This window comes from Populus nigra, chromosome 9 (assembly GCF_951802175.1).
Source record: "Populus nigra chromosome 9, ddPopNigr1.1, whole genome shotgun sequence".
Taxonomy (NCBI): domain Eukaryota; kingdom Viridiplantae; phylum Streptophyta; class Magnoliopsida; order Malpighiales; family Salicaceae; genus Populus; species Populus nigra.
In genome coordinates, this window is record NC_084860.1 from 806,686 (window position 1) to 824,664 (window position 17,979).

Here is a 17,979-nt window from a genome sequence, read left to right on the forward strand (position 1 = left end):
GTAGAGGAGGGGAGATACAATGATAGCAGGTGGTGTAACCGTTGACACTGGTTTAATCTGATTCCTCTTCCTTTTGATCACAATAGGAGCATGGAATTCAGTTCTTTTTTACTAATCATATATTGTTTATTTTTTACAAAAACAATTGAATTTGACAATTCAGTTCTTTCAGAATCTCCCGCATCAGTCATCTTTTATACTGTTAGAATATTTATATAACTCATTGCAAAATATATATAAACGATACAGAAGTCATCAATAAGATTGGAAAAAATAAATAAATGTGATTTTAAGTCATTGTTAAATAATCTCTTATAAAGTAGCATGTCAATTATTCCAGTAATGAAACAAAATTCTCTTTCTACAACAGTAGCACTGCGCAGACAGAACAAGGATTAGTTTCCCACCTCTGTAAACCATGTAAAGATCAGAACGCTAAGAGACCTTAATGATAGGATCAAAACTCAAAATGTTAACTTCTAACTCATTTCCTTGAAAATTAATCAGCAGCAGCAGATAATATTCTTCTACTATTGTATGGATATCTAATCCATGTATAGAATCATGTGTTTATACGTGGGCGTGCTCTAGCTGCTGCAACTGTATGTGAAGTGGGTAGGTTGAGGGCTAAGAGTGCCGAGAGAAATGTCACTGTTCCTAATCCGGGGCGGACCTGGCTAATATGTAAGAGGCATCAAATGGACCAGCAACACCATCACTCAATAGGCGCATGGCAGCTCCTCGTGAGAACTTCCGTGCGAATAGAAAACAAGGAACGAATGTTGAGTTAGTCCGGCACCATTCTGTTCGGTACTCGGTCTCATAGTCTATGTGGTTGATGCCCTGTGAAATTGAGTAACACAGAGGAACAGAAGAGTTAGTAGAAAGTGAGAAAAGCACATATCTTAACAAAGAAAACCGCACCGCGTTCTACAAAACAGAATCAGCGCAAACCATTTCAGTGGCTAAAAAGTGATACAAAAATAACCATAGAATGTAGGTGAAATGCCAAAATGCAAATTATTTTTGCGATAGAAATCAAACACTTCCTCAAGTCACAGCACAATTCCAAACGCATAGATAACATGGTGATGGTACCAGCATTCCCATGCACGCAAAATGGGATCCCTAAGTAAATCAAGTTCAAGATAAGATAAATAATATAGATGGAAGAATTCCATATGACCATATTATGCTTTCCGTCATTACATAAAACTAAATTAACAATAGAAATGAAACAACGACCTTTATTTCCTTGATTTTCCGAGGGCTTGCATTTGCATAGGAAAATGTCATAGGATGCCAGCCTTTGTTTTCCATTTTTGTTGCAGATTGATTCCATACAGTATAGGTCACGGTCCTTCTTTCAAGTTCACCCTCCAGTCCACTCATCTGAGAAGTAGACATTGAAAAGAAGAAGAAAAACACACAATTAGGCAGAGATCTGAAGACAACAATGGGTAGAAACAAAACCAAATGCTACTTACTGAAAGCAATGTCTGCACATAGTGTTCATCAGGAATACAGTTGTGCTGCTTCTGAAGTTTCTGCATTGTGATTAGGCCCAGATCAGAATAATGATCAAATCCTTGAAAGAAACTAGAACGGATCACAATATCAGGAATATAGATTATTTCAAACATCCACAAAATTATTGAAAATCAACAAGCCCCAACTTGAAGTTTTCCATAATTTACAAGCCTTAACTGGAACTCCTCTCTTTGCTATTTTGCAAACGTACATTGTTGCTTCATTATACTGAAGCAACCAAAAATAATTGAGCAAACAGTAACTAAAATGACAATAAGCAAACACCCTTAAGGTACAACAAATATATTACGATCTGCGATTGGCAAAGGCATAGTATATGAGTTGAACATAGCTATAAGACAGAATTCACCATAGAAAGAACATTTCCAATAGCTCCAGAAGCTACAGGTAGGCAAGGGCCAAACATACGAATTAAACTCAACATGAGACAAGAGGATTCAAATATCAGAACATTAAGAAGCATTTTTCCTTACAATGTATAAATTAGATGTTGAATATAACTTACAACATTCAGCTTTCCCTTACTGGCATCAAGAGGCGGGCGACGCTGCAAAATGTACAGATGTTAAAAGTAAGTTATTACATGATTAATACAGATTTTAAAAGCTTTTCGACAGTGGTTGCATCTAGTTAGAATTGTCTGTAAGGAATTAGAACCAACCAGGAAGAAGAACAATGCTTGCGCAGATATATGGACAAAAATCATGCCAGCAAAATTAAAGAGGAGCAAGTCATTTAGTAATGGGAAAAAGGTCCAATTACACATGATGAAAAGGTGAGCATCATCAAATAAAGTAGTAAATTCTAAAGGTAATATATTGTCTTGCTCGTCAATTTAAATCATTTTAGGTTTTAAGAAAGCTCCATTCACTACAGCAGCATACATGTTGCTGCATAGCAAAGTTAGTCAAGTTTCACAAATAGTCACATCTTACATAAGCAGCATTAATGGTTTAAATATCTATTATATCTGAAAATGAAGTTGCAGCTATGGACAAAATAACTTGATCAAGTACCTTGCAAAGTTTCTTAAAGACTGGTAAGATAACAACATCATCTACAATCACTTCAGCATGGCTCCGGATTAAAGCTATCCACTGTAATTACAAAATCAAATGTCAAGTTAAAGCATTGTTTATGCATAAAGATCACATAGGAAGATAAACTTGTTTCTTTATGGAACAACCTGGGACCCTTTTCGCCACTTGTCCTTTGGTATAACAGGTGACATCTTAGGGTGGTAGCGGCCTTCCTTCACATCAAGAAAGCTGCAACACAAAGCATATAAATAAATCTTAGCGTTTTAAGATTCCTACAAAGAGGTCAAAGGCTGAATGGTAATACAATCAATGCTTGGCACCTCAAGAATGAAAGCCCTTCCGATTACCTGTCCACGAAACTCCTAGGAGAAGCCATCAAATAGCTGTATATATAGCTAAAGTTGTATAAAGGCACACAACTGCAACATACAAATAAAGAACATTACATGTTTTAGACATGAAACTCGCCACATGAATTCAACTCACGTGCCTAATAAGGTAATGAAACTATTAAAAAAGGATAATCGATAAATAAGGAAATAAGTTGCAAAGGTCTAAACACAAGCTATGTTGAACAAATTCATTGACCAACTCAATACAGGAAATCAACCTGTCAGAGAGAAGAACAAATCTTTGATTTGCTGGATCCTCTAAAGCGGCATCAAGTAGTAACCTTTCTGCTTCTATCATACTTGATTCTCCCCATATTACCTGCAAAATTCCAATTTCAAACATACAATATATTATCCATCATTCCTTTTTCGCTTAAAGAAAAAGCTCTAACTTTAACAAAATCAAAGTTAACATTAACACGCTACATTAGTAGAAATTTTCAAAAGACAATAAAGGCGCAATATTTAAACTGTGTTTACCTATTGCTTGCATAAGCCAATTAAAAAAAATATACATCTATCAATTCCATCTGTCCAACTCCAAAGGACTCATATTTTGACCAAATGAAACCTAGTGAACCACTTTAGGCACTGACAATGGGGGAAAAATGCGATGCAAATTTGTACTTTCCAGTAGCCATTTCGTGCACAATTTACTAAAATGAAAAAAAGTTGAATCTTTAGAAGCTTTTATTGATAAGTGACCTGAATACTGTTCTTCAATTGTCGACCATAAAAGAAACGTGACCTTGTTGTTGACTCATCAAACTCAAACCCTGGCTCTGAGTGTACATATATCGAAAAATTCCCCGTGTCAGCATTCTGCAAAAACATTAGAACCCAATTTTCCGAATTCCATTAATTTTCCTGAGAAACTGGCAGAAGGCTCAAATTGTAATCAACACAAAAATCAAATCCCATTTCCTAAATTCCGTTAACTTTCTGAAAGAAGATTCAAATACACACATAAACTTAAATTCAATTAATTTTCTCGAGAAAGTGACAGAAAACACAAATTGCATTGTAAAACAAACCCTCTTCCCAAATTCAATTACTTTCCAAAGAAAGTGACAGAAAAATCAAATCACAAACTAAAAATAAAAACCCAATTCCCAAATTCCACCAGCTTTCCCGGGAAAGTGAAAGAAAACTCAAAAAATTCAAATCAAAATTCAAAAAAAAGATCAAAAGGTTGTCATTTTTCTTTTTAATTACCTCAAGGAAACTCCCCCAGAGAAAATCAAGAGGCAAGCCCCGTCTAACAAGAAAAAGAAAGGCGATTTTAGGGGGGCCACTGAAGACAACTTCGCGAGAAAAAGATCTTCTACGAGAAAGTAAAGTTTCAGGAGGAGAAGATAAATGAATTCTAAAAAGAGCAAAAACACAGAGCCCCATGGAGAGGATGATCACTAGCTTCCATCCAGACCAGATGACACGTCGTCTTGACTGTTGAAGAAGAATCGGCAGCAATGATGATTTCTTTGTCATCCTTCTCCTCCTTCCTATCAAAAACAAGAAAAAGAACGAAAATAATGAAAATAATTACATAAGAAAATGAAATGAAAAGGGAAATTAAATATTATTATTAATATAATTATTAAAATTGTTATTACATTGATTTTGAGAGAGGGACATGGGATTTGCTTCTTTGAAGTTTTTAATGTTTGCTTGATCTGTAAGAGCTTTCGTTTGTGTCAGTGTAAGAAAAATACGAAATGAGAATGGGAATGGGAAGCTGTCTGTCAGTTTTATGTGGCCGTGATGGTGGGCTGATTAGTTCTCAAGTTGTGGGGACCCACTACTGATTTTAGTGTGAAACTAGAAACATCCCCTGCGCTACGCCGTGGATCAAATTTTTTATATAAAAAATATCAAAAAAAATTAAAATCTAAAACTATTAGATCTTTCTATAAAATTATACCTAAGAGCATTGAGTTTGTTTGTTAGTCCTGACCCAAAAGTTATATTTATAATATTAATAATAATATTAAACTTGCATGACCCAAGTGTAAGCGAGTTTGGTTTCAACATCAAACTTGGAGCCTTGGATATGAGTCTGTTTCAAGGTCTTGTTATAAAAATATGATAATTAAAAAGAAAAATAATTAATATTACAGAATAAAATTAAAAAAAAAAGATTAATTGAAAAGAAAAAAACAATAAAGCAAAGCATTATTCTGATTAATAGTGCTTTGCAAGGAGAGGTACAGTAAAATCCTCTTATGAGATAACAATAATCTAATGAACAGTAAACAAAACAAATTATAAAGTTTAATTCTTAATCAAATTGATATTAAAAGATGAAATTGAAAGAAAAAAACTACTTAAGAAAAAGAAAAAAAATTGAATCAACTGGTTTACCCGTCAAACCTGAGATTCGTGTCATGAAATTGGAAGAAAAAAGATTGATGTCTTTTAGTTATAGTTAATTACAATATTTAAAGAAGAAATTGGAAGAAAAAAACAAAAAAAAAGAAAAAAAATCTGAATCAACTGGATTAGCCCATCAAATCAGGTTAACCCATTAAACCTGCGATTCGTATCATGAGAGTGTGATAACTAAACAGGAAAAAATTAACATTAATAAACTAAAATGAAAAAAAAAGATTAATTAAAAAGAAAAAAAATGAGAAAAAACCTACAGCAAGAAAAAAACTAATGAAGAAAAAGAAAAAAAATCTTAATTAATTGGGTTAACCCGTCAAACTAGGTTAATCCGTCAAACCTGAGATCCGTGTCATGAAAGTTTGATAACTAAAAGAAAAAAACTTAATATTAACAACATAAATTTTTAAAAAATAATAATTAAAAAGGAAAAAAAACAAAAATACTAAACAAAAAAATATTAATTTAAAAAAAAACAAAGAAAGAAAAGCCTACATGAAGAAAAAAACTAATGAAAAAAAAGAAAAAAAATCTGAATTAACTGGGTTAACCCGTCAAATCTGGAATTCATGTCATGAAAGTTTGATAACTAAATAGAAAAAATTTAACATTAACAAACTATATTAAACAAAAAATTAATTAAAAAGAAAAACCAGAAAAAAATCCGGGTTAACCCGTTAAACCCGGAACCCGTGTCATGAAAGTTTGATAACTAAATAGAAAAAAAATTAAACAAAAAAAATATTCATTAAAAAAACAAAGAAAAAAACAGCTTAAAAAAACAAAAAAAAAAAGCAAAAAAAAAATTGCTTAAAAAAAACAAAGCAAAACGCAAAAAAAAAAAAAAACAGCTCAGCGTTTTCACTGTGGACTGCACTCGAAAAAATTAATCAAAAAGAAAAACCAGAAAAAAAAATCTGGGTTAACTCGTCAAACCCGAAACCTGTGTCATGAAAGTTTGGTAACTAAATAGAAAACAATTTAACATTAACAAAAAAAAATTAAACAAAAAAATATTCATTAAAAAAAAAGCTTAAAAAGCAAAGAAAAAGGCAAAAAAAATAAAACAGCTTAAAAAAAACAAAAAAAAAAAGAGCGAAAACTGCTCAGTGTTTTACTAAAAAAACAAAGAAAGAAAAGCCTACATGAAGAAAAAAACTAATGAAGAAAAAAACTAATGAAGAAAGAGAAAACAAATCTGAATTAACTGGGTAAAACCTTCAAATCTGGGATTCGTGTCATGAAAGTTTGATAACTGAATAGGAAAAAAAAATTTACGGCTTAACCCAGAATTAGCTAGGTTAACCTATCAAACCCGGAATCTGTGTCATGAAAGTTTGATAACTAAATAGAAAAAATTTAACATTAACAAACTAAATTAAATGAAAAAATTAATTAAAAAGAAAAATTAGAAAAAAATCTGGGTTAACCCGTCAACCCGAAACCCGTGTCATGAAAGTGTGATAACTAAATAAAAAAAAAAATAACATTAACAAAAAAAAGTTAAACAAAAAAAATAATCATTAAAAAAACAAAGAAAAAATAAAAGAAAAAAAAACAAAGAAGAAAGCAAAAAAAGAACAGAAAAAAAACTGCTTAAAAAAAACAAAGCAAAATGCAAAAAAAAAAATAAGACAGCTCAGCGTTTCGCTGTGGACTGCATTTGAAAAAATTAATTATAAAAAACCAAAAAAAAAATCCGGGTTAACCCGTCAAACCCGAAACGTGTGTCATGAAAGTTTGATAACTAAATAGAAAAAAATTTAGCATTAAAAAAATTAAACAAAAAAATATTCATTAAAAAAAAAACTTTAAAAAAACAAAGAAAAAGGCAAAAAAGAAAAAAAAAAGAAAGAAGAGAAAACTGCTCAGCGTTGTACTAAAAAAACAAAGAAAGAAAAAGCCTACATGAAGAAAAAAACTAAGGAAGAAAAAGAAAAAAAATCTGAATTAACTGGGTTAACCCGTCAAATCTGGGATTCGTGTCATGAAAGTTTGATAACTAAATAGGAAAAAAAATTATGGGTTAACCCAGAATTAGCTAGGTTAACCCATCAAACCCGGAATCCGTGTCATGAAAGTATGATAACTAAATAGAAAAAATTTAACATTAACAAACTAAATTAAACGAGAAAATTAATTAAAAAGAAAAACCAGAAAAAAATCTGGGTTAACCCGTCAAGCCCGGAACCCGTGTCATGAAAGTTTGATAACTAAATAGAAAAAAAATTAAGATTAACAAAAAACTATTCATTAAAAAAACAAAAAAAAGAAAACAGCTTAAAAAAATAAAGAAAAAAGCAAAAAAAAAAAAAAGCTCAGCGTTTCACTGCTAATTGCACTCAAAAAAATTGATTAAAAATAAAAATCAGAAAAAAAAAATTCAGGTTAACCCGTCAAACCTAGAACCTGTGTCATGAAAGTTTGATAATTAAATAGAAAAAATTTTAACATTAACAAAAAAAATTAAACAAAAAAATATTCATTAAAAAAACTGTTCAGCATTTTACTATTAAATATACTATGCAGTATACAATGAAACACTGAGTAGTTTTAGCTATTGTTATAATATAATTATAATTATAAAAATTATAATGTCCTCTGATGCATTTTTACCCTCTCCTCTTACCAACTACGCGACAAAAACCAGTAGTTATTTTCTTCTTTGAAAGAGTGAAATTGTTTATCAAGTTTTGAAAAGTCAGTCAATATCTTGTCAAATCTATTTTACGTCATATTTTATATTTGTGCTAGAAAAAAAAAAGATGAGAAAGCTATAACCTGTTAAAAAAAACATAAAAATATATGGCAGCAATGCTGCCATATACCTAACAAAATAAATAAAAAAACAATGAAAGAAAACTGGCTAAAATTATAAAAATAAATTTTAAATATAAACAGTGCAATCCACAGTGATTTTAGATACAATCTACAGTGATTTACTAATCTCTTTTAGCTATTGTTATAATTGTTATTAGTGTTACTTTTTGGTGTCGGGTCAGACTTCATTTAAGGTTTGGATCATAGATTTATTAGATTAATTTTAAATAATAATGATTTGATTTTTATAAATAAAAAAATATTATCTTTAAAATTGATTTGATCAGAGTAAATTTTAATTAAATAAATTATATTTGATTACATCAACTTGAATTTAATAAAATTGATTTTTAAATTGATTTTTAAAAAATCTAATTTGAATTAGATTTTGGATCAATAGATTACCATTAAATCAAATTAAATTTAATAAAAAAATGATTTTCATATCGGTTTTTATATATTAAAATTAAATTTGTTTTCTTAATATCATTAAAAAAGATAAATAGATAATCAACAGGGATAATAAAAAATTATAAGAGTTAGTTTTTCATAGCCCATCTTATTAGGGTTTGAACCCTTATAATTAATAATGGAAAATATTTACTTATCGTATAACCAGCTCTCTCATTCTCGTTTGAGTTGACCTTTTGATGTAACATAATTGATGCCATCCACAAAAGGATTTTCTTTGCTCGAATGGAAGATTGACATTCTTGTAATTCAATTCTGGTGCAATTGAAACTAGTAGTAGATGAGGGACAAATTGCAACATTTATGATAGCTAAAGGGCTTAGATGTAGTTTCCCTTATTCTTATTAAAACTTCCAACTAAATTTGGTAAATAATCACGATACCATGAATGTTTGGTAATGCGGTGGAGAGTATTTTTTAATTAAATTAATAATTTTTTATATAAAAATAATTTGAAAATTAGGTTATGATAAGTTGAAGTGTAGAATCTGCGGCGTAGTAGTTGGGATTTTGTGTTGTTGTAAATGGAGTAGTGGTGAATCAAGAGTTTGGAGTGATAGGGTTTTGAATGGAATGATTTATTTGGAGCTTGCATTTGTTAGGGGGGAGGAGGGAAAGGGTTAGGTGTGTGGTCAACCTAATTTTGTTTGTTTGCTTTCTAGAATGGGAAGATCAAGGGATTCAATTGACGATAACTATTTGCTTGTAACTATACTTGTAGTTCACATAAATTTATTTGATCCAACAACTATACCTTATCTTGTTCTTGTATAGATTCTTGATATCGACTGCTGTTTTAAGCTCTAATGAACTTGTTAAGGTGTGATTAACGAATGATTACTTAGACATGCAGTCAAGGGTTTGTTCCCACTTCACCATGGCGTAACAGAGCAATGAAAATGATAAAAACAGTAGACAAAGGAAGGTTCCCTGCAGAGTGGTTCCAGACAAGCCGGGAGTAATGGACACTACTCAAGCCTTGGATTGCGCTGCCAGTTTCCCATCATAGAACATGCAAAGCAGGTTCAATTTCAAACCCTATGGTGACTTGGAAACAAAAACTTAGCCATTGATTGCTGTTTTGAGATAAAAAAAAAAAAAAAAAACATAAATAGAGGAATAATGAAGACATATCCTTTCTATTTTGAAAAGAAAAGGCTCATTTCAAAATTATCTAAGAGAGGATGAACCAAGTATTTTCCCTGCTTGCCTTAGTTTCTGTTAATTTATAATTAATTCCTAGCGAATCCTGACATAGACACCATGTCGAATCAAGAGAAGAAATCTGATAAAGATTGTGGAGAGCTTAGGCCAGCCTGCCAGTCTGACTGCAATCAATTCATCTGCACATTCCCAATCCAGGACGATTGCAAATAATAAATATTTGTATTAAGAATGAGTTCCTTTATCAATTTAGTGGCACAAGTTTATTCAGATCTTACATTGAATAATGCAGATAACGAAAAAGCTGATACATTCAATGTCTCAATCAATGTACATACATGAAAGCCTTTTACAGTCATCTGCAAAAATTCCAGCATAAAGCACCCATACCATTGAATAATGAATGTTGACGTTGCATGAAATGTTTCTGCTGCTGCTGCCCTGTCATTTCTCTGGAGTTAATCCTCTAGATTCAGGGACCTTAAAGACGAACATAATTTAGCCTGGAAGTTTCTTGATGCAGACATCTTCTATCCATTGAAAAATTTGGATGCCTATAGTAAACTTGCCTCTGTATTCCATTTGGAGTACATATGTGAAAAGTTCGCTGGTAAAACTTCAACTCATTGCTGATCTTCCCATTTAAAATGAGCCCACTCGCCCTGAATATGCGGATGAGGCCAGGGGACTACCGGACTCCTGCCTTGATGTTTTGAGGACCCAAAATAACATTTAAAATTTTCCCAGGAACGTAGATTCTTTTCTTGATAGATTTTCCATCCAGGAACTTGGAGAGTTTCGCATCCTGTGAAACTAATCTGAAAGCATCATCCTCTGAACATCCTTCTTCAATCTGTATGGTACCCCTCATCTTGCCATTGATCTGAACTGGAAGAACTATGGTAGACTCCTTCAGGTAATCAGGATTTGCCTGCAATCAGAACAAAATCAAAATGATGAATTTTCATCTTAGTAGAGGGCTATGGTAAATCATTTTAAGAAAGAAATTTTTACCTTAGGAAAGGGCTCGTATGCCAACGAATTCGAATGCCCAAGGCGAAACCAAAGCTCCTCAGCCATGTGAGGTGCATAAGGTGATAGCAAGAAGACAAATTCCTTGATAATTGATCTTGGAAGTTTATCCCACTTGTACATCACAATGCAAATAAAAGCTAATTAAATTCATGGGAAAATAGTGATAAAAATAAAGGAATGAAGCAGGAACAGAAAGTGAGCAGCCTTCAAGTCCTCAAATAACACTGAACAAGAAATGTCACAGAACTAATGGAAGTTTAGTTATGAAAGTTCTATTGAAAAACCTTGTATGCAGCATTAATGAACTCCATCATTGCAGAAATTCCAGTGTTGAACCTTGTCCCTTCAATTTCCTCCGTTACCTGGAACCAACATCAATTCATGTTCATTATAGAGTGGCATATGGAATATACAAAGGAAAACAAACAAAGGCAATTGTAAAGAGAAAACGAGAAAATGCATAAAATGAGAGATGACCTTTGCTATGCATTTATGCAGGGTGCGTAACTGTTCAAAAGATGGCTCCCCATCGATTGCCACTGTTCCATCTCTGAAAGTTCCATCAGGTAAAGGTGAGCCAACAATTAGCCTCCAAGTTCGTCCCAAAAATCGATAGACGCCTTCAATCCCACTAGTACTCCATGTTTTTGAGTCTCTAAAAGCACAGTGCAATATAGAAAATACCATCAGAATTATCTCTATTGTGCTCATCCCTAATAATCAAAAGAAGAGAGTATTGCATACCTAAATGGACCCATGAACATTTCATACAACCTAAGAGAATCTGCTCCATACTCAGAGACAACATCATCTGGATTCACAACATTTCCCCTACTTTTACTCATTTTATGTGCACGAGCTATCAATCGGATACTAGGATCACCTTTCAGTACAAAGGAATCCCCGGATTTTATAACCTATGTAAAGAGGTGCAATTTATTCAGAAAAAGAGGTGAGATTCCAAAAGTAATAGCCTACATTCTCCAAGAGCTAAGCATGTCAATATGGCCTTTTTCTAACTCTAGTAGGAGAGTCAAAGAGATATTAACAAGAACAGTAATATATTGACACATTTATGACAAACCTTTTCCTCGGGAATGATTTCCTGATTAATTTCACCTGACAAATCAGCAGAGTCTGCAGATACATAGTTTCCATCTGAGTTTTTGAAGGCCGTGTATTGGACCTGTTATTCACACCATCAGAATAATGTGATAGAATATTACCTACCTATGCATAAGTAACTATACTTACTTCCCCAAGGATGATTCCCTGGTTAATGACGCACTTGAAGGGTTCTTTGGTTGACACAACACCAATGTCATAAAGAACCTGAAACACCCAATGTCAATAATAAGTATTTTCTTCCTTCTCATGCCTTCTATCATAAATATAGAGTCAATTGCAATCTCAAGCGTCTCCTTCAGCAGTAAAAAAAAAAAGTAAAGATGTTTCTTATTCAAGACAAACAAAAATAGTAACAGTGAGGACAGATATTGACAGTACAATGAAAAATGAAGTGGGGACTTAAGTATGTGCTATGGCTTTTGAGTTACACAAAACTAACTAAGCTGCATCTATATATTAAAACTGTAAACACCAAAGGTTTGGCTCAAAAACCTTGTGCCAGAATCTTGAATAAAGTAAATGGAGAACAGCATGTTCAGCACCACCAACATAGACATCAATTGGACTCCAGTACCTGAAGGTGAAGAGATACAAAATCATACAAGATCACTGCAATGATGAATGTTCATTTAAAAAAAGAAAACATATTTATTTGCATAAAGTAAAGATCGGCTTACTTTTCTTTTGTCTTGTCAACTAATTCTTTGGAGTTTTTTGGGTCCATATATCTCAGATAGTACCTGAAAAAATTATAAAAGTATAGAGCTTCAAATCTCAAAGAACAGTTGCAGCAACCTTTTGAAAAGTAAAAGACCAAGCATTTGGCCAAGCAGAAAACTGTTAGGAAATAAATAACAACACTTCTGTTTAACCAGACTCCACATTTATACCAACAATATCAAATTATGCATGGACTATGGTTGCTGTTTCCAGCAAATAGTTCCTATGAACAGTTGCAAGGTGTACGCAGAGGGAAACAAAAAATAGCCAGAATTAAAAAAATCAATTGCAAGTTAGTGTCATGTTGTTGCTGCTAGCCAATTAAATGTGCTTCGTTTCTGAGTTCTATGTCAAATAGTCAAAGGAGAACGCATTTTTTGAGCTGTATGTCAAACAGGCAAAGTTGAATTTCTAGGTTCTTTTAAAACTTTTCCATTGTCGCTTTTTGCATGACTCCCATGTTCACAATTTCAGTCCATAATCTTTCATTTTAACATGTTTACCACTTTCTCTCCCCTCTAACAAAAAGAGAACAAAGAAAAACCAACATAAGGTAGCCACAAATGCATTACCAGCAAGAACCAGCCCATTGGGGCATGGTACTTGTTTCTCTCATGGCAGGTTTTCCAGATGAAGGATCAGTGGTTTTAACCTGAAATTAGGCCATAAGAAACATCATCATAGAACTTGATGAAGAAAGGAGAACAAACATCGCTCATATAACTTAGAGAAGGAAAGGGAAAGGGAGAAAAGAATTACATCTACTGAAGAAAGTAAACAACGCACAGCTAGAATAGTAATTTATGAACTTCCAGGGGTTTAACATACAATTAGCAGCTAAAAGACATGTTCCAAAAGTTGGAAACGTTGTGGACTGCATTCACATGTTATAATAAAAGCTGTAAAGCAAGAAAATGCTGAACCTTTTCCCAAGAGAAACATGGTAAGAAGGAAACAGCATACCCAAGAAACAGCTTTTGCAAGGGGTGGCTCTCCTGTCCCCGTGGGGGTAAAATCATCTAATTCAGGGAGTGTAAGGGGCAGGTCAGTTTCAAGAATTGGAGCAGTCTCACCAGTATCCTGCAAGAAAACAACTGGGATAGGCTCCCCCCAATAACGCTGTCGAGCAAAAAGCCAATCCCTCAACTTGTAGTTCACCTGAAGAAGTACAAATTTGAGCTACATTTATAACACCAAAGTACCATGCATGCAAAGCTAGTAATAGTCCAACCCCAATATTACCCCTTCACTGTAATTTTTAGATTAATGATGTGTGGTATTGAGTTAAAATGGAGGTGATTGTTACAAGAGTACTTATTAAGGGAGAAACAGTTGGTTTTTTTAACGTGTTTGGTATTTAAGTATAGGAGGTAAATTATTAGAGAAACAAGAAACATGATCAAAATACTGTTAGTGGGGGAAGAGAGAGTGAATTAAAGATTATTTGATTGTGTGATTTTTGTTGAAGTAATTGCTATTTACCCTTTAATAATCACCCCCGCACCCTTAACAAACACACCCTAACAGCGAAAAATACCTTTTTCTTCCCATTTCCAGTTGTATCAGCCCATTCAATGACTTTAGATGCTGCTACTTTGCTATGCAAGCCATTGATGTCAAGCCCTGATGTTGAACTTGATGAATTGAGAATGGAGCCTTCTCCTTCATAAGCCTTTCCTGAATCACTAAAATCATCATCATCTGGCTTCACAACCCAACGAATGGGAATGTCATATTTAGTAGCAAATTCATAGTCACGAGTGTCATGAGCAGGCACTGCCATAATAGCTCCAGTCCCATAACTGCATAGAAAACAATAGAATACATTGCATTCACATTAAAATGAAATCCACGAATGCACTTCATATCCTAGACAATATACACAGAAGAAAGTTGGAACCTAAGAATGCATGCCTTAGTCCAGGTAAGTCATAAAAGAAAAATGACATCAAACACACCTCCCCAAAACATAATCTGCAACCCATATTGGAATTGCTTCACCATTTGCTGGATTTTGTGCATAGCAGCCACTGAAAACCCCAGTTTTCTCCTTCTGAAGCTCAGTCCTCTCAAGGTCACTTTTTCGTGAAGCTAGATCTTTGTACTCTTCCACCTGTTATCAAGATATGTTGACTTTATATCACCTATGGCTAGCAAAAACATGGGAAAAAATATGGCAAGAAAGCAATGAACATACACTTTCTCTCTGTGAAAGAGACATCAATGATGGAAGCAATGAATGTTCTGGTGCCACAACTAAATATCTGAATGCAAACCAGTAAGCAAATCAGATTAGTTCCCAGAGAAAAATGGTCTCTGAATTCTACGAACAAGTGAAAGTGTTGGAAGGAATTTATTAGACAGACAATGATAGAAACAAAGGGGAAGAATAATACGTTGCTCCAAAGACAGTGTCGGGCCTGGTAGTATAAACAGTAATCTTTATGTCTCTTTCCTTTCCATCACCATCGAGAACACAAAATTCCAGCTCAGCCCCTTCAGACCTTCCTATCCAGTTCCTCTGCATTTCTTTTACACTTTCAGGCCAATCGAGGTCATCTAAGTCTTCAAGAAGGCGATCAGCATATGCAGTAATCTTAAGCATCCATTGCCTCATTGGCTGCTTGGTAATAAACAATGACACTGTAAAATTATAAAACCATTCAACAGAAGAAAAATAAGAAAAGTAATGAGAAATAAACATACTTCAAGAAGTAACATGGTGCCATACCTTTCTGATAACTGGGTGACCCCCACGCTCGCTTACTCCATCAACCACCTCCTCATTTGCCAAAACAGTGCCAAGAGCAGGGCACCAATTGACTGGTACCTCAGCCTGAATGTATAATTATCAGACCATCAGATCCAGTTTTAATCAGGAAACGACAGTATATGATGGTGGCAAGAGATAATCCTGGACCTGATATGCCAACCCTCTCTTCAATAGCTGAAGAAAGATCCATTGGGTCCATTTATAATATTGTGGTTCTGTAGTAGAGATTTCACGATCCCAGTCATAAGATAATCCCAGTGATTTAAGCTGCAAAGAAACTCAAATATCAATTTATTGCCAAAGAATCATGCTGCTAGCTAAAATTAACGAGGGAAATGTGCTACAGAGTAGACAGTTTGCTTAAGTAGTGCTTGAAATGTGATGGTAAGCCCCATGCCTCATAAAGCTGTCTAGAAACATTTTAATTCAATCCAAGTGAGCTTCCCATGTGAGATACTTTTGCAGTGTGCCCTGGTTGGCATCAGCAGCATTCTTTAAATGAGAAGATAAATATAACCCTTCACCATATTGAAGCTCACATTCGATAATAATTATGTCAAAAATGCTGGTAGCCTGCATTGTCACCATAAAGTAAACATAATGATCTCCATTTCCTATTAGTTTCAGAATGTATGTAGTGGACAATCTTAATCAATATGATCAGTATAGGGTATGCCTATTGGAATCTGTCTGGATCACAATCCTGGCTCCAATTAAAATGAAGCTGTAATACAAAGAACTAAAAGGACAAGTACAAGATTGATAACCATTCTGTGACATGTCATATTTAAGCCCTAAAACAAATATTAGTTTAGCAGTTCAAAAGAAATAGTAAGGGCATTACATGACCTGGGAACGGAAGCGGTTAATGTTCCTCAATGTTGTGATTTTCGGATGAGTTCCTGTCTGTTAGACACATGAAACATCTCATCAACAAATCCAAATACTAAGACCGTAACTATTGACAATATCCTAAACTGTTCCGCATAACTACAAAGCATTACCTCAATTGCATATTGCTCAGCAGGCAAACCAAATGCATCCCATCCCATTGGGTGCAAAACATTGTAACCTTGCATACGTTTGAGTCTAGCAAGAATATCTGTAGCAGTATATCCCAATGGATGACCAACATGTAACCCAGCGCCACTGCGAACCACTCATCAACAAATAAACACAAAACCCCATCATTCACAACAATCCAACTCACCCCAAAATCACATTAAACAAATTAACATCAATCACTACCACAACTAAAGCAGATTTTTAAACTCATTTCACAACTGAATCTCCAAAATACGAATTCAGTCATCAATAATTTTCATTCTACCATTTGGATTGAGTTTCATATACCAAATTACCAACACCCCAGTGGCCAAAATTTAATTTTTAAATGAACAAACTGCGAAGCATGCAAAGTTATGAAAAGGGTCTTCTTAATTTAACTTCCACACAGCTAAAGCCAAAAGTATTTACAAAGAGAGAGTGTCACCTGGGATAAGGAAACATGTCAAGCACATAGAATTTAGGCTTAGAGGTATCAACTTCATCTGGGGTTCTAAAAGTTTGATTTTTTTCCCAGTAACTCTGCCATTTAGGCTCAATTTCATGGAAAGGATAAGCTCTCTTCACCACTTGCTGCTGCTTCTCCTTCTGCTCTTCAACTTCACTAACTGAGCATCTGATTCTACCCTTTTGAACCCTAAAAAGGCCACCTTTGAAGCTGTTGTCACACGCTGTAGTGGAAAAATAACAACTTTTCTTGGTGGGCTTCAAAGATTGAGGCTTTTGAGAGAAAAGATGAAACCTTTGCTGATAAAAAGGAGATAATGGAAGGAACTGGGGCGGTTGAATACAAGTGTTTACATTCATCTTGACTGAGTGAAGAAGAGAAGCAGAGGAATTGTTTGGTTGGATAATGTTTTGGCGCTTAATATTCACTTCTTCTTCATGTCATTTGGTGTTGGGCTGGCAATGATATAGACTTGAGGAGTCTAAATTGAGTTGGGTACGAGGCGTATCTTATGTTGTCATATTAGATTGTTGGCCTGTATTTCGCTGTGTACCAGACTGTTTTTTTTTTTTTTTTTTTTTTGTGCAGCGTAAGGAATAATATTCAAGCATTGTTAGTACATATATTTTATAGAATGGAAAAAAATTCATGACTCAATATTAAAAAAATAGAATTCAAAAAATAATGATTGTTAATCTTCAATAATTAAAATATAAAAATATGAAATCATAAAAAAAACAATGAAAAAAAATCTTAAAAAAAAACACTAACAAAACTAGATGAAGTCGTTAAAACTTGCGAGCAAGATTGTGAATAAAATAATCTAATAGAAAGCAAAAAAAATATATAGTTTACTTTTTAAAATAATCATATTTGGAAGAACAAGATTGAAAAAGAAAAAAAATGAACTTGAAAAAAACATGGGCCACCCGGATAAACCTTTTATTTAAATCATATTTGGAAGAACAAGATTGAAAAAGAAAAAAA

The 17,979-nt window shown here is 33.6% G+C and overlaps 2 protein-coding genes across 4 annotated transcripts; both read right to left on the reverse strand.

Annotated features, from left to right (window-relative positions):
• Positions 1-264: 264 nt before the first annotated feature.
• LOC133703880 (glycosyltransferase BC10-like) lies at positions 265-4,747 on the reverse strand. Of its 3 annotated transcripts, XM_062128596.1 has the most exons (11): positions 4,597-4,747; positions 4,199-4,485; positions 3,689-3,805; positions 3,202-3,302; positions 2,939-3,010; positions 2,738-2,819; positions 2,568-2,648; positions 2,057-2,098; positions 1,488-1,547; positions 1,246-1,392; positions 265-843 (listed from the first exon to the last, which is right to left on the reverse strand). In XM_062128596.1, the coding sequence occupies exons 2-11, from the start codon at positions 4,469-4,471 to the stop codon at positions 658-660; spliced, it is 1,161 nt and encodes a 386-aa protein (XP_061984580.1). In that variant the 5' UTR covers positions 4,472-4,485; positions 4,597-4,747; the 3' UTR covers positions 265-657. The 3 variants fall into 3 exon arrangements, with proteins under 3 accessions (XP_061984580.1, XP_061984581.1, XP_061984582.1); XM_062128597.1 differs by lacking the exon at positions 2,057-2,098; XM_062128598.1 differs by lacking the exon at positions 265-843 and having other exon boundaries at positions 1,260-1,392; positions 2,025-2,098.
• Positions 4,748-10,026: 5,279 nt separating this feature from the next.
• LOC133703730 (leucine--tRNA ligase, chloroplastic/mitochondrial) lies at positions 10,027-17,464 on the reverse strand. Its single transcript, XM_062128354.1, has 20 exons — positions 16,972-17,464; positions 16,484-16,628; positions 16,329-16,385; positions 15,627-15,746; positions 15,438-15,542; positions 15,103-15,326; positions 14,904-14,970; positions 14,665-14,819; positions 14,244-14,508; positions 13,670-13,864; positions 13,279-13,358; positions 12,664-12,726; positions 12,479-12,560; positions 12,113-12,190; positions 11,943-12,044; positions 11,603-11,775; positions 11,336-11,513; positions 11,143-11,220; positions 10,838-10,969; positions 10,027-10,754 (listed from the first exon to the last, which is right to left on the reverse strand). The coding sequence occupies exons 1-20, from the start codon at positions 17,349-17,351 to the stop codon at positions 10,512-10,514; spliced, it is 2,922 nt and encodes a 973-aa protein (XP_061984338.1). The 5' UTR covers positions 17,352-17,464; the 3' UTR covers positions 10,027-10,511.
• Positions 17,465-17,979: the final 515 nt, after the last annotated feature.